Source organism: Mastigoproctus giganteus, chromosome 10 (genome assembly GCF_048544385.1).
Source record: "Mastigoproctus giganteus isolate SK-2022 chromosome 10, ASM4854438v1, whole genome shotgun sequence".
Classification (NCBI taxonomy): Eukaryota; Metazoa; Arthropoda; class Arachnida; order Uropygi; family Thelyphonidae; genus Mastigoproctus; species Mastigoproctus giganteus.
In genome coordinates, this window is record NC_143584.1 from 176,230,461 (window position 1) to 176,247,381 (window position 16,921).

Sequence of the window (16,921 nt, forward strand, 5' to 3'; positions counted from 1 at the left end):
TAGAAATATACAAATTAGAAACCCACCCATCATATTGGAACCAGGTCTGAAAACAGCTGTAATGATTGTGTCCTGAATTTTAGACAACTATCTGATTCATCTATTTTGACAATAGAAATGCTATTTGTATAAAACAGTATCAGCACTTTGCACTGATATCATGGCATAGATTTTTAATGTGAATATACAGTTGAATGTCAGTTTGGGACTAAATCTGTATGCTGATCTATGGGGCTCTGACTTTCTGTGAAGTCCTTATCAAAAATAAATGTTAAACAGTTCTGGAGATTTTGGAACTTTAATGTTTTGTAATGTTGCAACTTTGTAATATTTATATTTATTTTTTAGACTTTTTAAATCTCTCTAAAATTTATTGCACTGGGGATACCATTTGTGTTTGCAAATATTTTTTATTTTAATTTATCAATAAACTGATTCTGTATATACATATCTTGCATATCTACAAATAAACCTTATTTTCCAGAAAATATATTAATAACATGTATTGAAACCTTTATCCTTTATGCCTCCATGGAACACTCCCACCAGTTTTTTGAAAATGTCCTTCGATATTTTCTGCCCTTTGGCCTTCAAAATTATGACCTGTTCAGCTCTGTTTTTGTGCAGTCTCTCGGATGCACATGATAATTAAATTCATCCTAGAGAAATATACAAATGAGTGGGAAGATAAAGCTAGGGAAAGAAAACTGAATCACTTCAAGGGTTGTGTGAGGGTAGTAAACTATAGAGGTAATATCTATAGGATTGATGTTAGAGCTGTGGGCTGCAGTCCAACCTTTTGAGGCGCCTCCGTAGCCAGGTGGGAAGGAGCAGCAGTGCGTAGCACACGCTTCTTGATTAGACCGGGGTTCGAGCCCGTCACCACCAAATACAGAGGATGCGGAAAGGTCAGGGAATGACCACCGCATATCATGGAGCAATATGGCCTTAGTTGCTAATGCTCCTAAAAACCAAAACAACAACAACAACAACAACCAACCTTTTGACATTTATGTCCTCAAATTAGTCTGTCACAATGTGAGCAGTATGATATGGAGTATCCATCCTGCTGACAGACCTATGCAAGATTGTTAAAGTAATTCTGCTAAGGTAGATTCTTTCTGGAACTTTGATAACTTAATTTTAACCTTCACTAGTGGATAAAGTTTTAGTAACAATTTAATTTTTTATTACTTTGTTAATTTAAATTCTGTGATATATATATTGTAAGTTTAAATTTTTTTTTTTTTTTTTTTGAGTCCATATTTTACCTAAATAGTGGTTGCTACAAGATCCTCTTTCAGTACATCAGCCAAAGATATCATGACTCAGAACGGAAATGCCTGTGGGCATTTATGGTATGAGCCACTAGTTCATCACTTGTATAGCCTGTGGCATGTATTCTAAGGTCAATCTAATAGACAGACTAAGTCCAACCAGATGTAAGTAGTGTACCACTCTCAAATTAAAATTTGGTACACTACTAGAAAAATTTGAGTAACTGAAGAAATGGGTGCTTACCCTAGAAATAAATGTAACTGGGAGCTTCTGAGGAACTTTGCTATCTCATGACCTACCAAGTGTTGCACTCCAAGTGCCGCTCCGAGAAGAGAATAGTCAAGTGAATGCTGCTCTAGTTAATGGAGATTGTTTTATTGGGAGACTGTTATTTGGGAAATAGGCAAGTTGATGTTACTAACAGATTGTCAAATTTTAAGGGAGCAAAGGGTGCATTATTATTCATGTTGGGGCTAATGATAGTAAATGAATATGACTCGATGATTTGTTGGATAAATATAGGACTGTGCTGAAAAAAAGCTGCGAGTTAGGTCAGAATATGTATTTGTCTGCATTTCTGCCCAGATACAACGTTGATGTCCAGTAACTTATTTGGCGAGTTTAGATAAAATAAATAATATATATATATATATATATATAATAGTAAAATTCAATAGGAGGAATTATATGATGAAAGCCTTTTGGGTTTCCTCAAGACTTGGGGGACTCTGCAAGACTTTAGGGGAGGAAAATTTTTATGCATAGCTCACTTGTAAGTAGAAGGAATCTGTTTTGCAGAGACGGTATTCATTTGAACAAAGGTGGAGTAAGGATTTTTGCAAGTAACGTTGAGGATACCTTAAGGCAGCATTTCCAAAATTGGGATCTGCAGAACTGGTCAAATTATTTGTTCTATGTATAGAAAATTGTTGATAAATAAAGTTATTATATATATATATATATATAAGGGTCTGCAAACTTGATTTGTGAAGGGGGTCAGTAGTTTGGGAACCAAAGCCATAAGGATTTAGTAAAACTGCTAGTTAGAGGGGGGGAGGGTAATGTAGACACATGTTTATCTGATGATATTGGTCAAAGTAATGCTTGCACATACCTCAAGCATTCTTGTTTGTTGTCCCCATAGCCGATGTTGTCAAAATGTTCTGAGTGAGGATTGCAATGTTTCAAATGAGTGGGAAGGTAAAGCTAGGGAAAGAAAACTGAATAACTTCAATGGTTGTGTCAGGGTAGTAAACTATAGAGGAATGCTTAGGATTACTTAGAATTATTATTGATGTAAGGAATCACTACATCAATGGTAATATCAGGAGTTTTGGCTAATGGGTGAATTTGAAATTGGATAGGACAACTAATGCAGACATAATTGGGCTAACAGAAACAGTGCCACCTGGAAATTGGGGATGGCGAGTTCCACTGTTATATGTATAATGTATCTAGGAAAGATAGAGAAAGAAGAAGGGGTGATGGGGTTGTGCTTCTTGTTAAAAGCCACCTGGTGTGAAAAGAGCTTTTGCTGAATCAGAATTTATGCCTGCCAGCATAGAAACCATGTGATGTGAGTTAGTTTGGAAGCAGAGGTATAATGAGAATGGGAGTAGTCTACAGACTACAAGATTGTGAAGAGCATGACAAGAGGCTCTACATGCAGATGGAATGGGCAAACAAGTATAAATGACTTATGCGAGGAAAGCTCACTGGGGTACAAAATTTTTAAATAAACTAGATGATTACCCCTTGTAGCAGCATTTTCGAGAAAATACTAGGGACAAGAATATTCGAGACCAAATCATTACTCTCAAATCAGATGATGTCATAAGGCTTAAGTACAGAAACTGTTGGCAGGTAGTGATCACACAGTTGTTAGTTGGAAGATGAAGAAAGATGTTTCAGTTGTTAAAGGTAATGGCATGGGTTTTAATTTCAGAAAAGAGGACTGTGACAGTTTGAGGTGCAATCTGGCATCTATTAATTGGGCGGATTGCAGAGGGAAGGCAAATACATTAGAATTATGGAATACCTTTAAAGCAATAATCACAGCCATGAATGCATACCACTAGGGAATTACAGTGTACAATACATATATACAGTTTAGCCAACTCTGTTGTCAACATAAATGACATGACTGAAACAGTAGTAATATTAACTTAAGCCTGGAAGTAATTCTTCAACAGTTCAGAACTACGTTAAGTGAGGTGATGTTAAACGAGGCCTCCCTGTGTTCAACAGAAATCTTACATGTTATTCATTTTATATTATATTTTATTTAAAATTTATGTATTAATAATTAATGTGTTTTTTTTTTGTCATGTTTTTGTTTGCAGTTAAAAGAGTTGTATATACTGCTTAATGAGAACTATGTAGAAGATGATGATAATATGTTTAGGTTTGATTATTCTCCAGAGTTTCTGAGATGGTAAGTATTATTTTATATCCTGTGAATAAAAGTTATTCTTATAATTGTTTAAAAAAATGATTTATTTAAAGTTTACTATAATGCACTCCCTTTTAACTGGTCTCACTTAACTGATTCTATAGCTCAGCGTTTCCCAAACTTTTTTAGTCATGGAACACTTCATCTCACAGTATATTTACGGAACACTTCATCTCACAGTATATTTACGGAACACTTTTCATCTCACAGTATATTTACGGAACACTTTTCATCTCACGGTATATTTACAGATCACTTATATATTTACGGAACACTTATGAAACACAAGTTTAGTGGGAGCAAAAGAGCTGTTTGCTAATATTTTGTTACATACAATGCAATGTGCATCAGAAGCATCTTTATTCCCAACACAAGTAAAGCGAAATTCAAATAACTGTCATCATACTTTACTTTTGTTTTGGTCTTTTATTAGTTGGTTCCTGTTTTTTCATTTCGTATTTTTGGGGAACAAAAGGCTGCAATTTTTCATCCTCACTTTGAAGTGTGACAATATTCTGTTTGTTTTCATTGACCACAGTTGCAATACTAGAAGTACTGTACTTGCTTCTCGTTTTAAAGTTCCTTTTTTCAACCACAAATTCATGGTCATTTTAGTAATAATATTTTGAAATACTAATAATTATCAAAAAAAGTTTATACAAGGAAGTGAGTTTAGTTATGATATCGATTCGCTTTTCCCTCTCCTTCAACCCGTGTACTCCAGGCTAAATCGCATATGAATGGCATATTAGATCACTACATTACTACTTTTTTGTCAATGTGACTACGCATACTTCTTTATACAAAGCCTGCCAAAATAAAATGTTCTGCGGTCTATTTGATTTGTCTATGCCAATATATTAATAACCAAAAAAAAATAATTTTAAAAATTATAATGATACAAAAGTGGTGTACGCTACAAATATGCAAAATGTATTTATTTTATTTTATTTTTAAATTATTAATTACGATTTTTCACAGAACACTTGTTCACATCTCACAGAACACAGTTTGGGAAATGCTGCTCTAGCTTAACCATCCTCTTTTTGGAACTCGTCCCAAACATAAGATTGATTTTAGTCTGAGCCAGTGGTAGTGGTGTGTGATGACCTGAAATAGACTCATCAGTTGTTTCTGCTTATTTTTCACTTGGTGCACTACTAACAAGATCAACATGCAAATGTTCTGTAATAAGATAGAGTAAAATAAGCAGCTTGCTATTTCAGCATTTATTCATTTACCTCCAACTTGCACTCCTCTATTAATTTTGTGAAGGTTTGATATTAAGTTGTAAAATTGGTTTGTGACAATCATATAAGTTTCACATGGGCAAACTACAATGAAAGGAAAGTTTTTTATGCCTAAAAATTATTATTTATTTATTTTTTGTTTGGTATTATAGAACATTGCTTTCTAACAGTGAATGAGAAAAGAAAGATAATGGTGCTGTCTATGAAAAAGAAATTAAAGGTATTAAAAATACTTGATAAATGTGGACCATAAATATTTGTAATTTAAGTGAACAGAATATGTATCTGTGATTGATCTGTATCTTTTGTATATCTTTCATTGAAAAGTTATTGTCCTTTATGTTTAACCCTTATATATAAAAAAAAAAAAAAGAGAAATGCCAGTGAATGGAATCAAACTAGTGTTTTTAAAACTAAAGCTTAACTCATACATTGCCTTGTACCATATTCTCTCTCTCTCTCTCTCTCTCTCTCTCTCTCTCTCTCTCTCTCTCTCTCTCTCTCTCTCTCTCTCTCTCTCTCTCTCTCTCTCTCTCTCTATATGTGTGTTTTCTCCTGCATCAGTCATGTTCCCCATTATATCTTTCCATTTGACTGTCAGATATACATAATCGATTATGATCTCTTGATTATGCCACCGCTACCATGCCAACCAACAATATAGGGTTTTGTGTGCACATTTGTTCAGATTATTTGAATTATGATTACAATGAAATTCAGTCTGAATTTGGTCCCCTGACTGAATAGTTTGTCAAATTCAGAAAGAACTGCTAAATCTTTACAGGCAAACATCATTATAATAAATTTGATGGTGGTATCATTATACAGTATATGGCACCTCTCAATTTTACATTTTCACTTCCCCAAGAACTGCATATGGAATCATGGAGAGTTCACAAAACTGTAACTTGCATTACGAGTGGATATGTAATCTGTTTTGTTTACTCTGTGGGATGACTGTTAACTAATGATACACAATACATGATTTCCCAGTGCAGGTGCTATGCATCTTTAAATCGCTGCATGTATATGCCGACTTTCAGAAAGAAAGATGATAAATATGCTTCAGAGAAAAAAAAATGCTTTTACATTGGAGAATTTAAAAAAAAAAAAAACCGGTCTTCTTAAGGAATTCACAATGAGGTATGTGAAATCTTTTTTATTTCTTGTTTCTAATAAAGATTGCTGAGTTATAATCATGCAACTTGATGTGTACAAGCTGTACATTAAAACATGCACTATACTGTTTATTATGTATAATTGTATATACCTTCTAAAGAGGTGGGGGGGGGGGAGTATCCATATATTGGGATATTATTTGATGTTTGTTTTTTGTAATTTATGCATAAAAAGGTTGATACTTATCTTGCCCTGCCACTCATTCAGTAAACTTCCTAGCATACAAAAGCTAGTGATAGAGCATTTGTGAGAGAGAGACCAGGTTTTTTTGTTATTTTTCTACATGTAAGTAGTGAGTTATTTGCATGTGCAAATTAAAATACAGAAAAAAAAGGATTAATTTGACAACCAAGGTAAACTTTTTTCAGCCGTAATTAGACATTTTATTTATTTTTTTCTCCAGCTGTACTTGACTCTCAACTCTCTTGTTCTCTTTTAGGGATACTTGCTTTTTACTGTTTTCAAATCTCTGTACCTTTACTTGGATTAGACTAATAAGTTATGTGTTTCTAGAAATTTCTGTTATCGATTCCAGTTTTTAATTTTTTGTCTTCATAGTGTTCAGCTGTAAAGTTCACAAGCTGTTTTCAAAAAAAAAAAAAATTTAATCCTTGTAAAAAATTTTTTTATTTTGTTTACAAAAATTTTATTAATTTCAGTAACAAACTTTTATTCTAATTTTTATTTATGTTTATGCTTTTTACCCTTTGGCTTGTGGTTTACATCAGTAATGAAGACACATGTTGCTATTTTTTGCTTGCAATCTTGGCCTTTGACACCTGAGGCAAGGCCAGTTTTGTAAGTTGTGTGGCAACATCCTTATTTTGCCAATTTTTTAATTATTTTATCAATTTTGTAATTTTTATCTTATTTGACATTTTTATTTTTGTTACTTTCTATCACTCTCCCACTCCCCGTGCATGCATGCGTGTTTTATATATGTAATGCCAATTTACTAACAAAAAAATGGCAACCTTGGTACATTCAACACATGGCTGTTTATGCATACAAATTGATTTCCTGGAAATATTAAAATAGGCACTGTCATGTCATAGCTGCATTTCCAAGTAATTATAGACAGTTTATAGTAAATGTTGGAAAGAAAAGCTTTGAAAATCAGAAATAAAACTTGCACCTTCAGTTGTCCAATTTGACTTGCAAAAGCTGAAGTTGAAAAAGTTCTGGATTTTTAATCTAGAAGTTGATAAATTTGAATCAAGTGATACAGAAATAGAGGATATTAAATCAAACAGAGTAACAGTGAGTTTTTTATTTTTTCATAATTTTTTAAAATTCTGTTTTTATTTTTCACAGCTTATTCTGTTATTATATCTGACATATCTGGTCAGTGGCACTATGTGCAGCAGAGACTAGAGGCCTTTGAGATGCGGTGCTGGTGCAGGATCGAAAAAATTAAATAGACTGATAAAGTCTCAAATGTGGAAGTATTAAGACGTATCCAAGAACAAAGGAAAATTCTAGGTAGAATAAGATCAACTAGACTCAAATGGGTGGGCAATGTGATTCGACATGGAGGACACTGTGGAGGAAAAACGCCCTAGGGGTAGACCAAAAAATACCTTCATCGAGATGTTGCTGGATGAAGCAGGACTTCAAAACTTTGAAGAACTAAAACATAAAACAAATGGCACAGGAGAGATAAAGATGGCGACAGCTCATCAGAGGAACTCACCAGTCACAAGACTGAATTACTGTTGATGATGATTCTAATATTGGACAATAAAGTTAAAATAAGAACAAATTAATGTTTGAAATCATTTATGTGTGAAGTCGAAGAATTTCAAAATTTTTACAAAATTTTGAAATTCTAAACAGAAACCCACCATCAGAGACTCACATTTGGAAAAATAATGGCTGCAAACCCGCTTGTGTTCCAAAAATGCTGCTATGAGTCCATGTAAAGACATGGAACTCTCATGTGCAAGGATTAATAAATGCCCAGTTATAACTTTGAACCACATGCAATTTTTTATTTTTTTCCTCTCAAAGCCAAAAATGCAACTCCAGGTTAGTTCGCCTTTTGATTAATTGACTGTTTCTTAGTTCCATTTATTTAAATTTAAGAAAGAGTCCTCTGTATCTTAATTTTTTCCAGTTACCAGTTTTAGTTAATAAGCTATTTAAGCCTGTATATATTTTGGTGATGGGGAATTAATATTATTAATAATTACAAAAAAGTATACAAATAAATTATTTGCATACTTAGTATTATTACTACTACCATAGTTAAAGTGACCGTATGAAGTTTTTGAATTAATGTAGCCAGGTTTTATTCCAGTTTTGAATGTTAAGATTTTTCATTTTATATCAAAAATATATTTATGTAAGCTGAGTATAAAAGCACTAAAAGTAAAATCTTATTAACATTTTGTTTTGTGTAGGGCTCTTCAACCTCCAGGATGGTTAAGGCAGTGGCATTGTGGTGTGAGGGTAGTAAAGAGTAGTAAATTGGTTGGCTTCATTAGTGCAGTACCAGCTTCCATCAGGATATATAATCAGTGAGCATTTATTACATAACACTTTATGAACTTCTTATGTTCTGTTTCACATTCTCTGTATGATTACAAATTACTAAAACTATTTAGAAGGTGCTAGTTATACACTGTATTAGAATTTTAATTCTATATATACTTCAAGTTGACAAGAGCCATTTTTTCATGGAGTTGATCCTTCTCTTCTCTTTCTGCATGTAGTTTTTTGTTTTCATTTATCATTTATCCTTCTCTCTCTCTCTCTCTCTCTCTCTCTCTCTCTAAATGTAGATGTTCATTTTCAAGGTGTAAGACCATTGTCCTAGTCCACTATGACAGTACTGCAATGTGTTTTTTTTTTTTTTTTTTTTTTTGTTATTGTGGCAAACCTTGTTTCTTCTAATGTGAGCAGTGAAAGGCATTACTAACTGTTATGCATGTAAACTGAATACAGTATAAAAAGCATTACACCTTGTATAATAATATGTTTAATCTTGAGGTCCAAATGTGAACAGTTAAAAATGAATTTTGGACTTGAACGTAAAACTGTATATTATGATCTCTGACTGTGGTAGGAGAATGGAAAACTAACCAGCCCAAAACTTAAAAGCTGCCTGCAGGCTTTTGTTATTATATCATGTTTTTTTTTTTTTTTTTAACTCTTTCGATACTGGATTTTCTTTCTTTTGATCATATTAGTTCATTTAATCATATGTTTTGAAGGGCAGGATCTGATCGGTTGAACATTTGTAGTCTGAAGACTAATTGTTGGTGAGCCCATTGGTGTTGAGGGTGGCTAAGATTGCTATGAAAAACAAGATATAATGTTTGATTCTTTCTTATGGACTGAATCTCAGAGTACTCCAATTTCAAATTTTCAAGAGAAAAAGGGCCAAGTGCGACATTTGCAATTTTGAGAATAGGCATGTGAAAATTGCCTGAAAAGTAATATTCAAGAAGTGAAAAAAAGGTGAAGTTTGAAATTCATTTGTAGTCTCTTGCTTTGACTGGACAGTATCTAAATAATATAAATTTGGATTTGAAAATTTCTGCATGAAAAAAGTACCCACAGACTGTCATCATCATCACGCACGCGCACACACACACACACACACACACACACACACACACACACACACACACACACACACACGCACCTGTAGTAGAGAAACATGCTCCTGTAGTGTTTATTCAGAAACAGGATATATAAATTGCAAGATATGAGGAGTTGAAAATGAGTGTTGAGCTACTTATTTGAAATAACAGTTATGTTGCTGTAAGCAGATGATGTCAAATTTTTCAAGGAATAAAGTGCATGAAGCTTGCATATTGCATAGCTTCTGATGTTTTTTTTTGTTGTTATGTTGGATGAAGTATGATCAAAAGCCCCAATTGTAATCAAAATAGAAGCCAACAGTCAAGAAAATAAGATATAAAAAACAACTGAAATAAGCAAATCAATGAGGAGAAAACTCTGATTGCAAAGTTTACTTAAATTTTCATACAACTTCTCTCTCTTACAATCTTCTGTCTGAAGATTGTAAGAGAGGTTCTAAATAGAGAACCCAGGCTATAGTTATTATTACCTATCAGTAAACATTCCAGAGGTTTCTCAAAATTTTGTAAACTGTAATCCAGATGATCATATTTGTGAGTTAAGAATTTCAAGTCAGCTGGTCTGCAGTGTTTAAGAAGCATATGAAGGCTATTTTTTTGCATTGTATGCATGTTTACTTTGACGCTTGTATGGTTGCAAATCAGTTTTGCCTGGGTATGGCACTTCCATCATTTCTACTACCCAGGTCGTATGAATGCATCGTTTATTCATATCTCGTATTGTGAACACCTTCACAACGAGTTGCCTCGGTATTGCACTACTTCGAATAAGTAACACTTCTCTGGTAGAGAAGACTACTGTTACTTATTCTCAGATGGGCACCACCACCACCACCCAGACGGCACTGTTTCGAAGCTAGTTGGCTTCATCATCGGTGGGTGGGCAGGTACCCCGTTGCGTTATGAAGTATAACTCCACAATATGAGAGATGCTTGATGGTGTTCATAGTTTAATCGAAAAATATTTCTTGACAATGTCTAAGAGTATGAAAGAGGTTTTTTATGCATGGGTATGGCACTTCCATCATTTCTATGCATCTAAACGATGCGTTCATACTACCTGGGTAGTAGAAATGATGGAAGTACCATACTCATGTATAAACAACCTCTTTCATACTCTTTGACATTCAGTTAAGAAATATTTTTCGATTAAACCATGCACACCATCAAGCATCTCTCATTGTGGAGTTATACTTCATAACTGGGTTGTCACTATTGCAACAGGGTACCTGCCCACCCACTGATGATGAAGCCAACTAGCTTTGAAACAGCTATTAGTAATGGCCACATGGTGCAAGGAAGCCTATGGCTTATGCTGCACCAGCCAAAAAAAAAAAAAATAATAATAAATTAAAATAACAAAAAATACATAAAATAATAATAATAAAAATTTATTATATAATTAATGACTGCTCATTAGCACTCTGTGGATAATCCACCAACAGCAGAGGCATTCTGTTGTAATTTTGCCCCTAAGTGGGGGTGGGGACTAAACTACAGAGGAGGCCTCAATTGTACCAGAACTTGCTTTCTCATTTTAATCTACTTCCTGCAAAATGAAATTTGGCCTGGCGGGTTGACTTGCTTCAGGGCAGCTCTAACTTGGATGAGTATGACCCATATTTTCTGGATTCTTCTTTTCCTTCAATCTCTTGTTACCTAGGATCAGTACTCCATCTCACAATGGATCATTTTCAAGAATTTGAAGGGCAGATCAAACTTGGAGAGATTTTTCCCCATAACTGGTCACAGTGACATAGCCTTGTTATCCCTGTTAACATATCCTTTTGCATGCCATAAGCAACTACAGTATTCATTATTTAAGAGACCATCCAAGAATTGGAAAATTTAGTTTTTGTTTTGCCCAAACAGCTTGTCAGAGCTCATTTCACAGATTTCAACTCAGAGCCATAAAAGTTTTTCTGTGCTCCAACTACATTGGGAAATTTTTTAGGTCGTGGGATTGACCCTTTTTTTTTTTTTTTTTTATAAATAAGATTAGCAACTCATTGATGATTAACTATACATTACCAAGGCTTTTAAATCATACAATTTGTATATGAAACATTAATTTGACATACAAATTCACTAAAGAATTTTTGGATTGTTTTGTTTGTAAAAAACACTGATGTGGCAGTTTTCATCCATTTGTGTTCTAGGTCAGTACCATCTAAAAGAAAAGTTAATGTGACATAAAAGTTTTGCATTTTGAGATGTAATTTCAGTTTCAGCTCCTAGAGGAAGGAACAGCAATTAAATGAGAGGGGAAAAATTAAATGAAGTTAACTGGTTTATTAAAAATAATAATTAGATTGTGGGGAATTTCAGATATAAATTTTTTTAGTATTGCAAGAAAATCTGTTTCATTACAAATCAGGTTTTCTTGCAGTGTGGAATAGTGTTTAATTAAAACTAATATGTGCTGTTTTTTTTCTAAATTAGTTTAGCATTTTCAGCATACAATTAATGAAATAAATTTTTCAGTTGCATTTTAATTGAATATTTAAAACGATTTTAATTTCTTATTTACAGTGTACAGAAAATGGTGGAAATAAATTTTCTTTGTGTTCATAAAAAGCTTCGTTCAAAACGTGTAGCACCAGTGCTCATTCGAGAGATAACAAGGCGGGTAAACTTGGAAGGAATATTTCAAGCTGTGTACACAGCGGGAGTTGTTCTTCCAAAACCTATTGGAACATGTAGGTATGTTAATGCATATATGGTTGCTTTTATTAGTAGTTAATGGCCTTGTATTAAAGTATTAACTTTATTAAGTATGTAAAGTCTGCTGATAGTTCCCAAAAAAAAATGCTAGCGTGCAAGAGAAACAATTTGTTTGCTGATTTTTGGTGTGCCAGAATCTTAGGCCAAATTGTGCCACTGTGTACTATTCCTATATAAGTGTGTGCTCATGGGCTGATTTGCATCTTGTGTGGGATGAAAAATACACTATTATAGATTGTGGAAAAATATACATCCTCTATCTGATATTGGTTAATTGCAGCCATCATCAAAAGGCTGTTTGAAATTCCTCCAGTCTGTGATAGGACTCAAACCCAGACCTCTCCAAACTACTTACAAGTACTGAAATCATTGTACTGTCATGGAAGGAGAAATGAATTAGTATTAGTGTTATAATGACTAAATGATCCACAGTAATGCTCTTTTTGAGTAACTGAAAAAAAAAAAAAAGTTTAGTCGTTCGTACCTCACTGTCACCAAGCAGTGCCTCTCTAGTTCTGTTTTGAACTAACTTTAGGCATACAGTCAAGAAGGAATTAAGCTGAATTAAGCACCACATGACTTCTGTAACATGACTTTTGTGCCCTTCGTTTAAGGGCACAAAAGGTGATATTGTTGTACACGTTGGCACCAATGACATTAAGAGTAGGAGATCTGCAGATTTACTTAACAAGTACAAGTCAATGTTGCAAAAAAGTCGTGAATTAGGGTTAAATTTGAAAGTGTCTGCAATTCTGCCCAGACACGATAGGAGGGAGTATATGATGAGAGCCTTGTCAATCAATTCGGCCCTGGAGGGAATGTGCAAGGCTCAAGGGGTAGAATTTTTTTCAGCGTGGTCTGTGCTTGTTAATAGGAGAGACTGCTTCTACAGGGATGGGATACACTTAAATAGAAAGAGTGCAAGAATATTTGCTGATGCTATCGAGGCAGTGTTAGGTGGGTCGGAAAACTGCTAGCTTGGGGGGATTCACAGACTAAAAGGTTAAAAGTAGCCGCAGGCAGAGGTGAAGGTGATTCTTGCACAACTTCTATTGCGAGGGGTGCTGGGGGTTTCAGGGACTGATGGCAGTCATCGTGAAACAGATGGGTATATGGGATGTGTTAGGGTAACTAATAATAAGAATAGGTACATGTATACTTGCATGTATACCAATGCTAGAAGCATAGTAAATAAATTTGAAGTGTTGGTCAAGACATCAAAGGTGGATATTGTTGGGATAGCAGAGATGTGGTGTCACACAGATATAAGGAATGCAGAACTGAAATTTGGGGAGTACAATGTGTACAGAAAGGATAGGAAGGGAGGAGGTGTTATGCTGTTAATTAAGAAAAACAAAATCAAAAGAAGTGCATCCAGTTGATATAGATGAACAGTGCACTGCTGAGTCAGTTTGGTGCAACATAAGCACTGCAAAAGCAAAAATAAGACTAGGAGTGTGTTATAGGCCTAATGACTTGAATGAGTACAATGAACAATTGTACAGAGAAATAGAGTGGGCTCGTAAATCAGAATGTCTTATAATGAGGGATTTTAACTTTCCAGATATTGACTGGAACTTGTGGGTTGGTCACTCACACACCAGTAAGACTTTTGTGGATTTATTGGATAATTGTTTTCTGCAGCAGTATGTTCGAGAGGCAACCAGAGAAGGTAATACTCTTGATCTGGTTATCAGCAGTGATCATTCGTGTATTAAGAATTTGCAGATAAAGGAACCACTAGGTGGCAGTGATCACAGTGTACTGATGTGGGATTTACTTAAAGATATAATTACCATCAGGGGTAAAGGAAAGGGTTTTGCTTCTGTAAAGGTGAGTACAGTGGTCTCAGACAGTTTTTAAATTCTGTACAGTGGGATCAATTAACAATGTTAAAAACAGTAAATTCTAAGTGGGAAGCATTCAAGGAATTAATTGTTGATGCTACTAAAAGTTTCATACCTATTAAGAAATATTGTTCAAGGTTTAGGCCTAAATGGTTATCAAATGAACTAATGAGACTCGTGACAGAGAAGAAAAATGCATGGGATGCATATAAATTATCAAGCGACTCAGAAGCCTGTGGCAGATATAAGCTAGTCTGTAATCAGGTCACAAAGGAGGTTAGGCAGGCGAAGGCAGATTATGAGAAATCTTTGGCAAAAGATGCTAAGAAAAACAGCAAGGATTTCTTTACTTATATAAACTCTAAAAGGAAGGGGATGAATCTGATTGGTCCATTTGATAACGATAGTTCGACTGTTGATGATCCTGCTGAGGTAGCAAACAAACTGAATGAGTATTTTGCATCTACATTCACACTTGAGGAGTTATTAAGGTTTGAAAATGGCAGAAGGTTATCAAATTGTAGCAGGGTGCTTATTGATTTTGTAATAACTGAGGGCAAAGTGGAGGAGAAATTGTTGAAGTTCAACATAAGAAAGGCATCTGGGGTGGATGGGATCTATCCAGTTATATTAAAGGAGGCGGCAAAGCAACTAAGCAAGTCCTTAGCCATAATTATGAGAGCATCCTTGGACTCAGGGGAAGTCCTGAGTCCTTTACTGGATGATTGTTTTCTACAGCAATACTTTTGAGAGAGAGGCAGGGAGAGTAATACTCTTGATCTGGTTATCAGCAGTGATTATTCATTCATTAAGAATTTGCAGATAAAGGAACCACTGGGTGACAGTGATCACAGTGTACTGATGTGGGATTTCTTTAAGACGTAACTACCTCCGTAGCCGAGTGGTCAGGAGCGGGAGTGCAGTAGCACACGTTCTTTGAGTAGACCGGGGTTCAAGCCCGGTCTACTCAAAGAACTTTCCAGATATTGACGGTCTACTCAAAGAACTTTCCAGATATTTCCGTATTCAGCAGTCAGGGGAAGCCCCTGACTGCTGAATACGGTCGATCTGCCAACCCGCACTGGACCAGCATGGCAGATTATGGTCCATTTCCCTCAGCATGAATTGTTGAGGAGGCTTCCATCCTGCAGTGGGTTGATAATGGCTGCACTTTACCTTTTTTTTACCATCAGGGGAAGGGTTTCTGCTTTATTAGAGGTGACTACAGTGGGACCAACTGATGATGTTACCAACAGCAAATACTGGTCTTGGCGCATTATAGCCTTAGATGCTAATGCGCCAATAAAATCTAAACAAACAAACAAACAAACAAACCAACAGCAAATTCTAAATAGGAAGCATTCAAGGAAGTAATCACGGAAGCTACTATGCTTTTCATACTGATTAAGAAATATTGTGTTCAGGGTTTAGGCCTAAGTGGATGTCAGATGAACTAATGAGACTCGTGGCAGAGAAGAAAAAATGCATGGGATGCATATGAATTATCAGGAGACAGGATCCTATGATAGATATAAGCTAATTTCTAATCAAGTCGCAAAGGATGTTAGAAAGGTGAAGGCAGATTACGAAAAATCTTTGGCAGAGGATGCTAAGAAAAACAGCAAGAACTTCTTTAGTCATATAAACTCTAGAAGGAAGGGGAAGAATCAGATTGGTCCACTTGATATCGATGGTTCGAGTGTTGATGATCCTACTCAGATAGGTGACAACCTGAATGAGTATTTTGTATCTACATTCACACATGAGGAATTATTAAGGGAGGAGAATGCGATACGTTTATCAAACTGTAACAGGGTGCTTAATGATTTTCTAATAACTGACAGCAAAGTGGGGAGAAATTGTTGAAGTTAAACATAAGAAAGGCACCCGGGGTGGATGAGATTTATCCAGTTATATTAAAGGAAGCAGCAAAAGTAGTAAGCAACCCTTTAGACATGATTATCAGAGCATCCTTGCACTCAGGGGAAGTCCCCACAGACTGCAAATGTGCAAATGTATTGCCAATTCACAAAGGGGGATCTAAGGTTGACATGAGTAATTACAGACCAGTTAGTTTAACTTCTGTTCCAGGGAAATGTTAGAAAGGTGAAGGCAGATTACGAAAAACCTTTGTCAGAGGATTCTAAGAAAAACAGCAAGAACTTCTTTCCCTTCCAGGGAAAACAATGGAGTTACTGGTTAAAGATGCTTTGCAGGATCATCTATACAAGACTGCAGTAATAATTCAGACGTGCCATGGATTTGTTAAGAGAAAGTCTTGTGTGACAAATTTGATTGGATACTACAATGTGGTTATAAAGGAACTGGATGCAAAAAATAATTTTGATATCATATACTTAGATTTCAATAAAGCTTTTGATACTGTTGCACATGGAAGACTGCTGTACAAATTGGAGTGGTATGGTATTAAGGGCAAGTTGCTACAGTGGAATAAAGGCTGGTTGAGTGGGAGAAGATAAAGAGTGGTAATCAATAGACACTGTTCTTCGTGGAATAACATTATTAGTGGGGAACCCCCAGGGCTTGGTGTTAAGTCCACTGTTCTTTTGTATATTTATCAAT

At 35.1% G+C, this 16,921-nt stretch overlaps 1 protein-coding gene across 1 annotated transcript in view; it reads left to right on the plus strand.

The window, feature by feature from the left end:
• The window catches only part of Nmt (N-myristoyl transferase), a 128,084-nt gene that overhangs the window by 76,019 nt on the left and 35,144 nt on the right, over positions 1 to 16,921 (plus strand). The window contains exons 5-7 of the mRNA XM_090383529.1: positions 3,621 to 3,712; positions 8,562 to 8,678; positions 12,300 to 12,470. Coding sequence (XP_090239655.1) covers positions 3,621 to 3,712; positions 8,562 to 8,678; positions 12,300 to 12,470 — 380 coding nt within the window. The remainder of the gene's footprint in view (positions 1 to 3,620; positions 3,713 to 8,561; positions 8,679 to 12,299; positions 12,471 to 16,921) is intronic.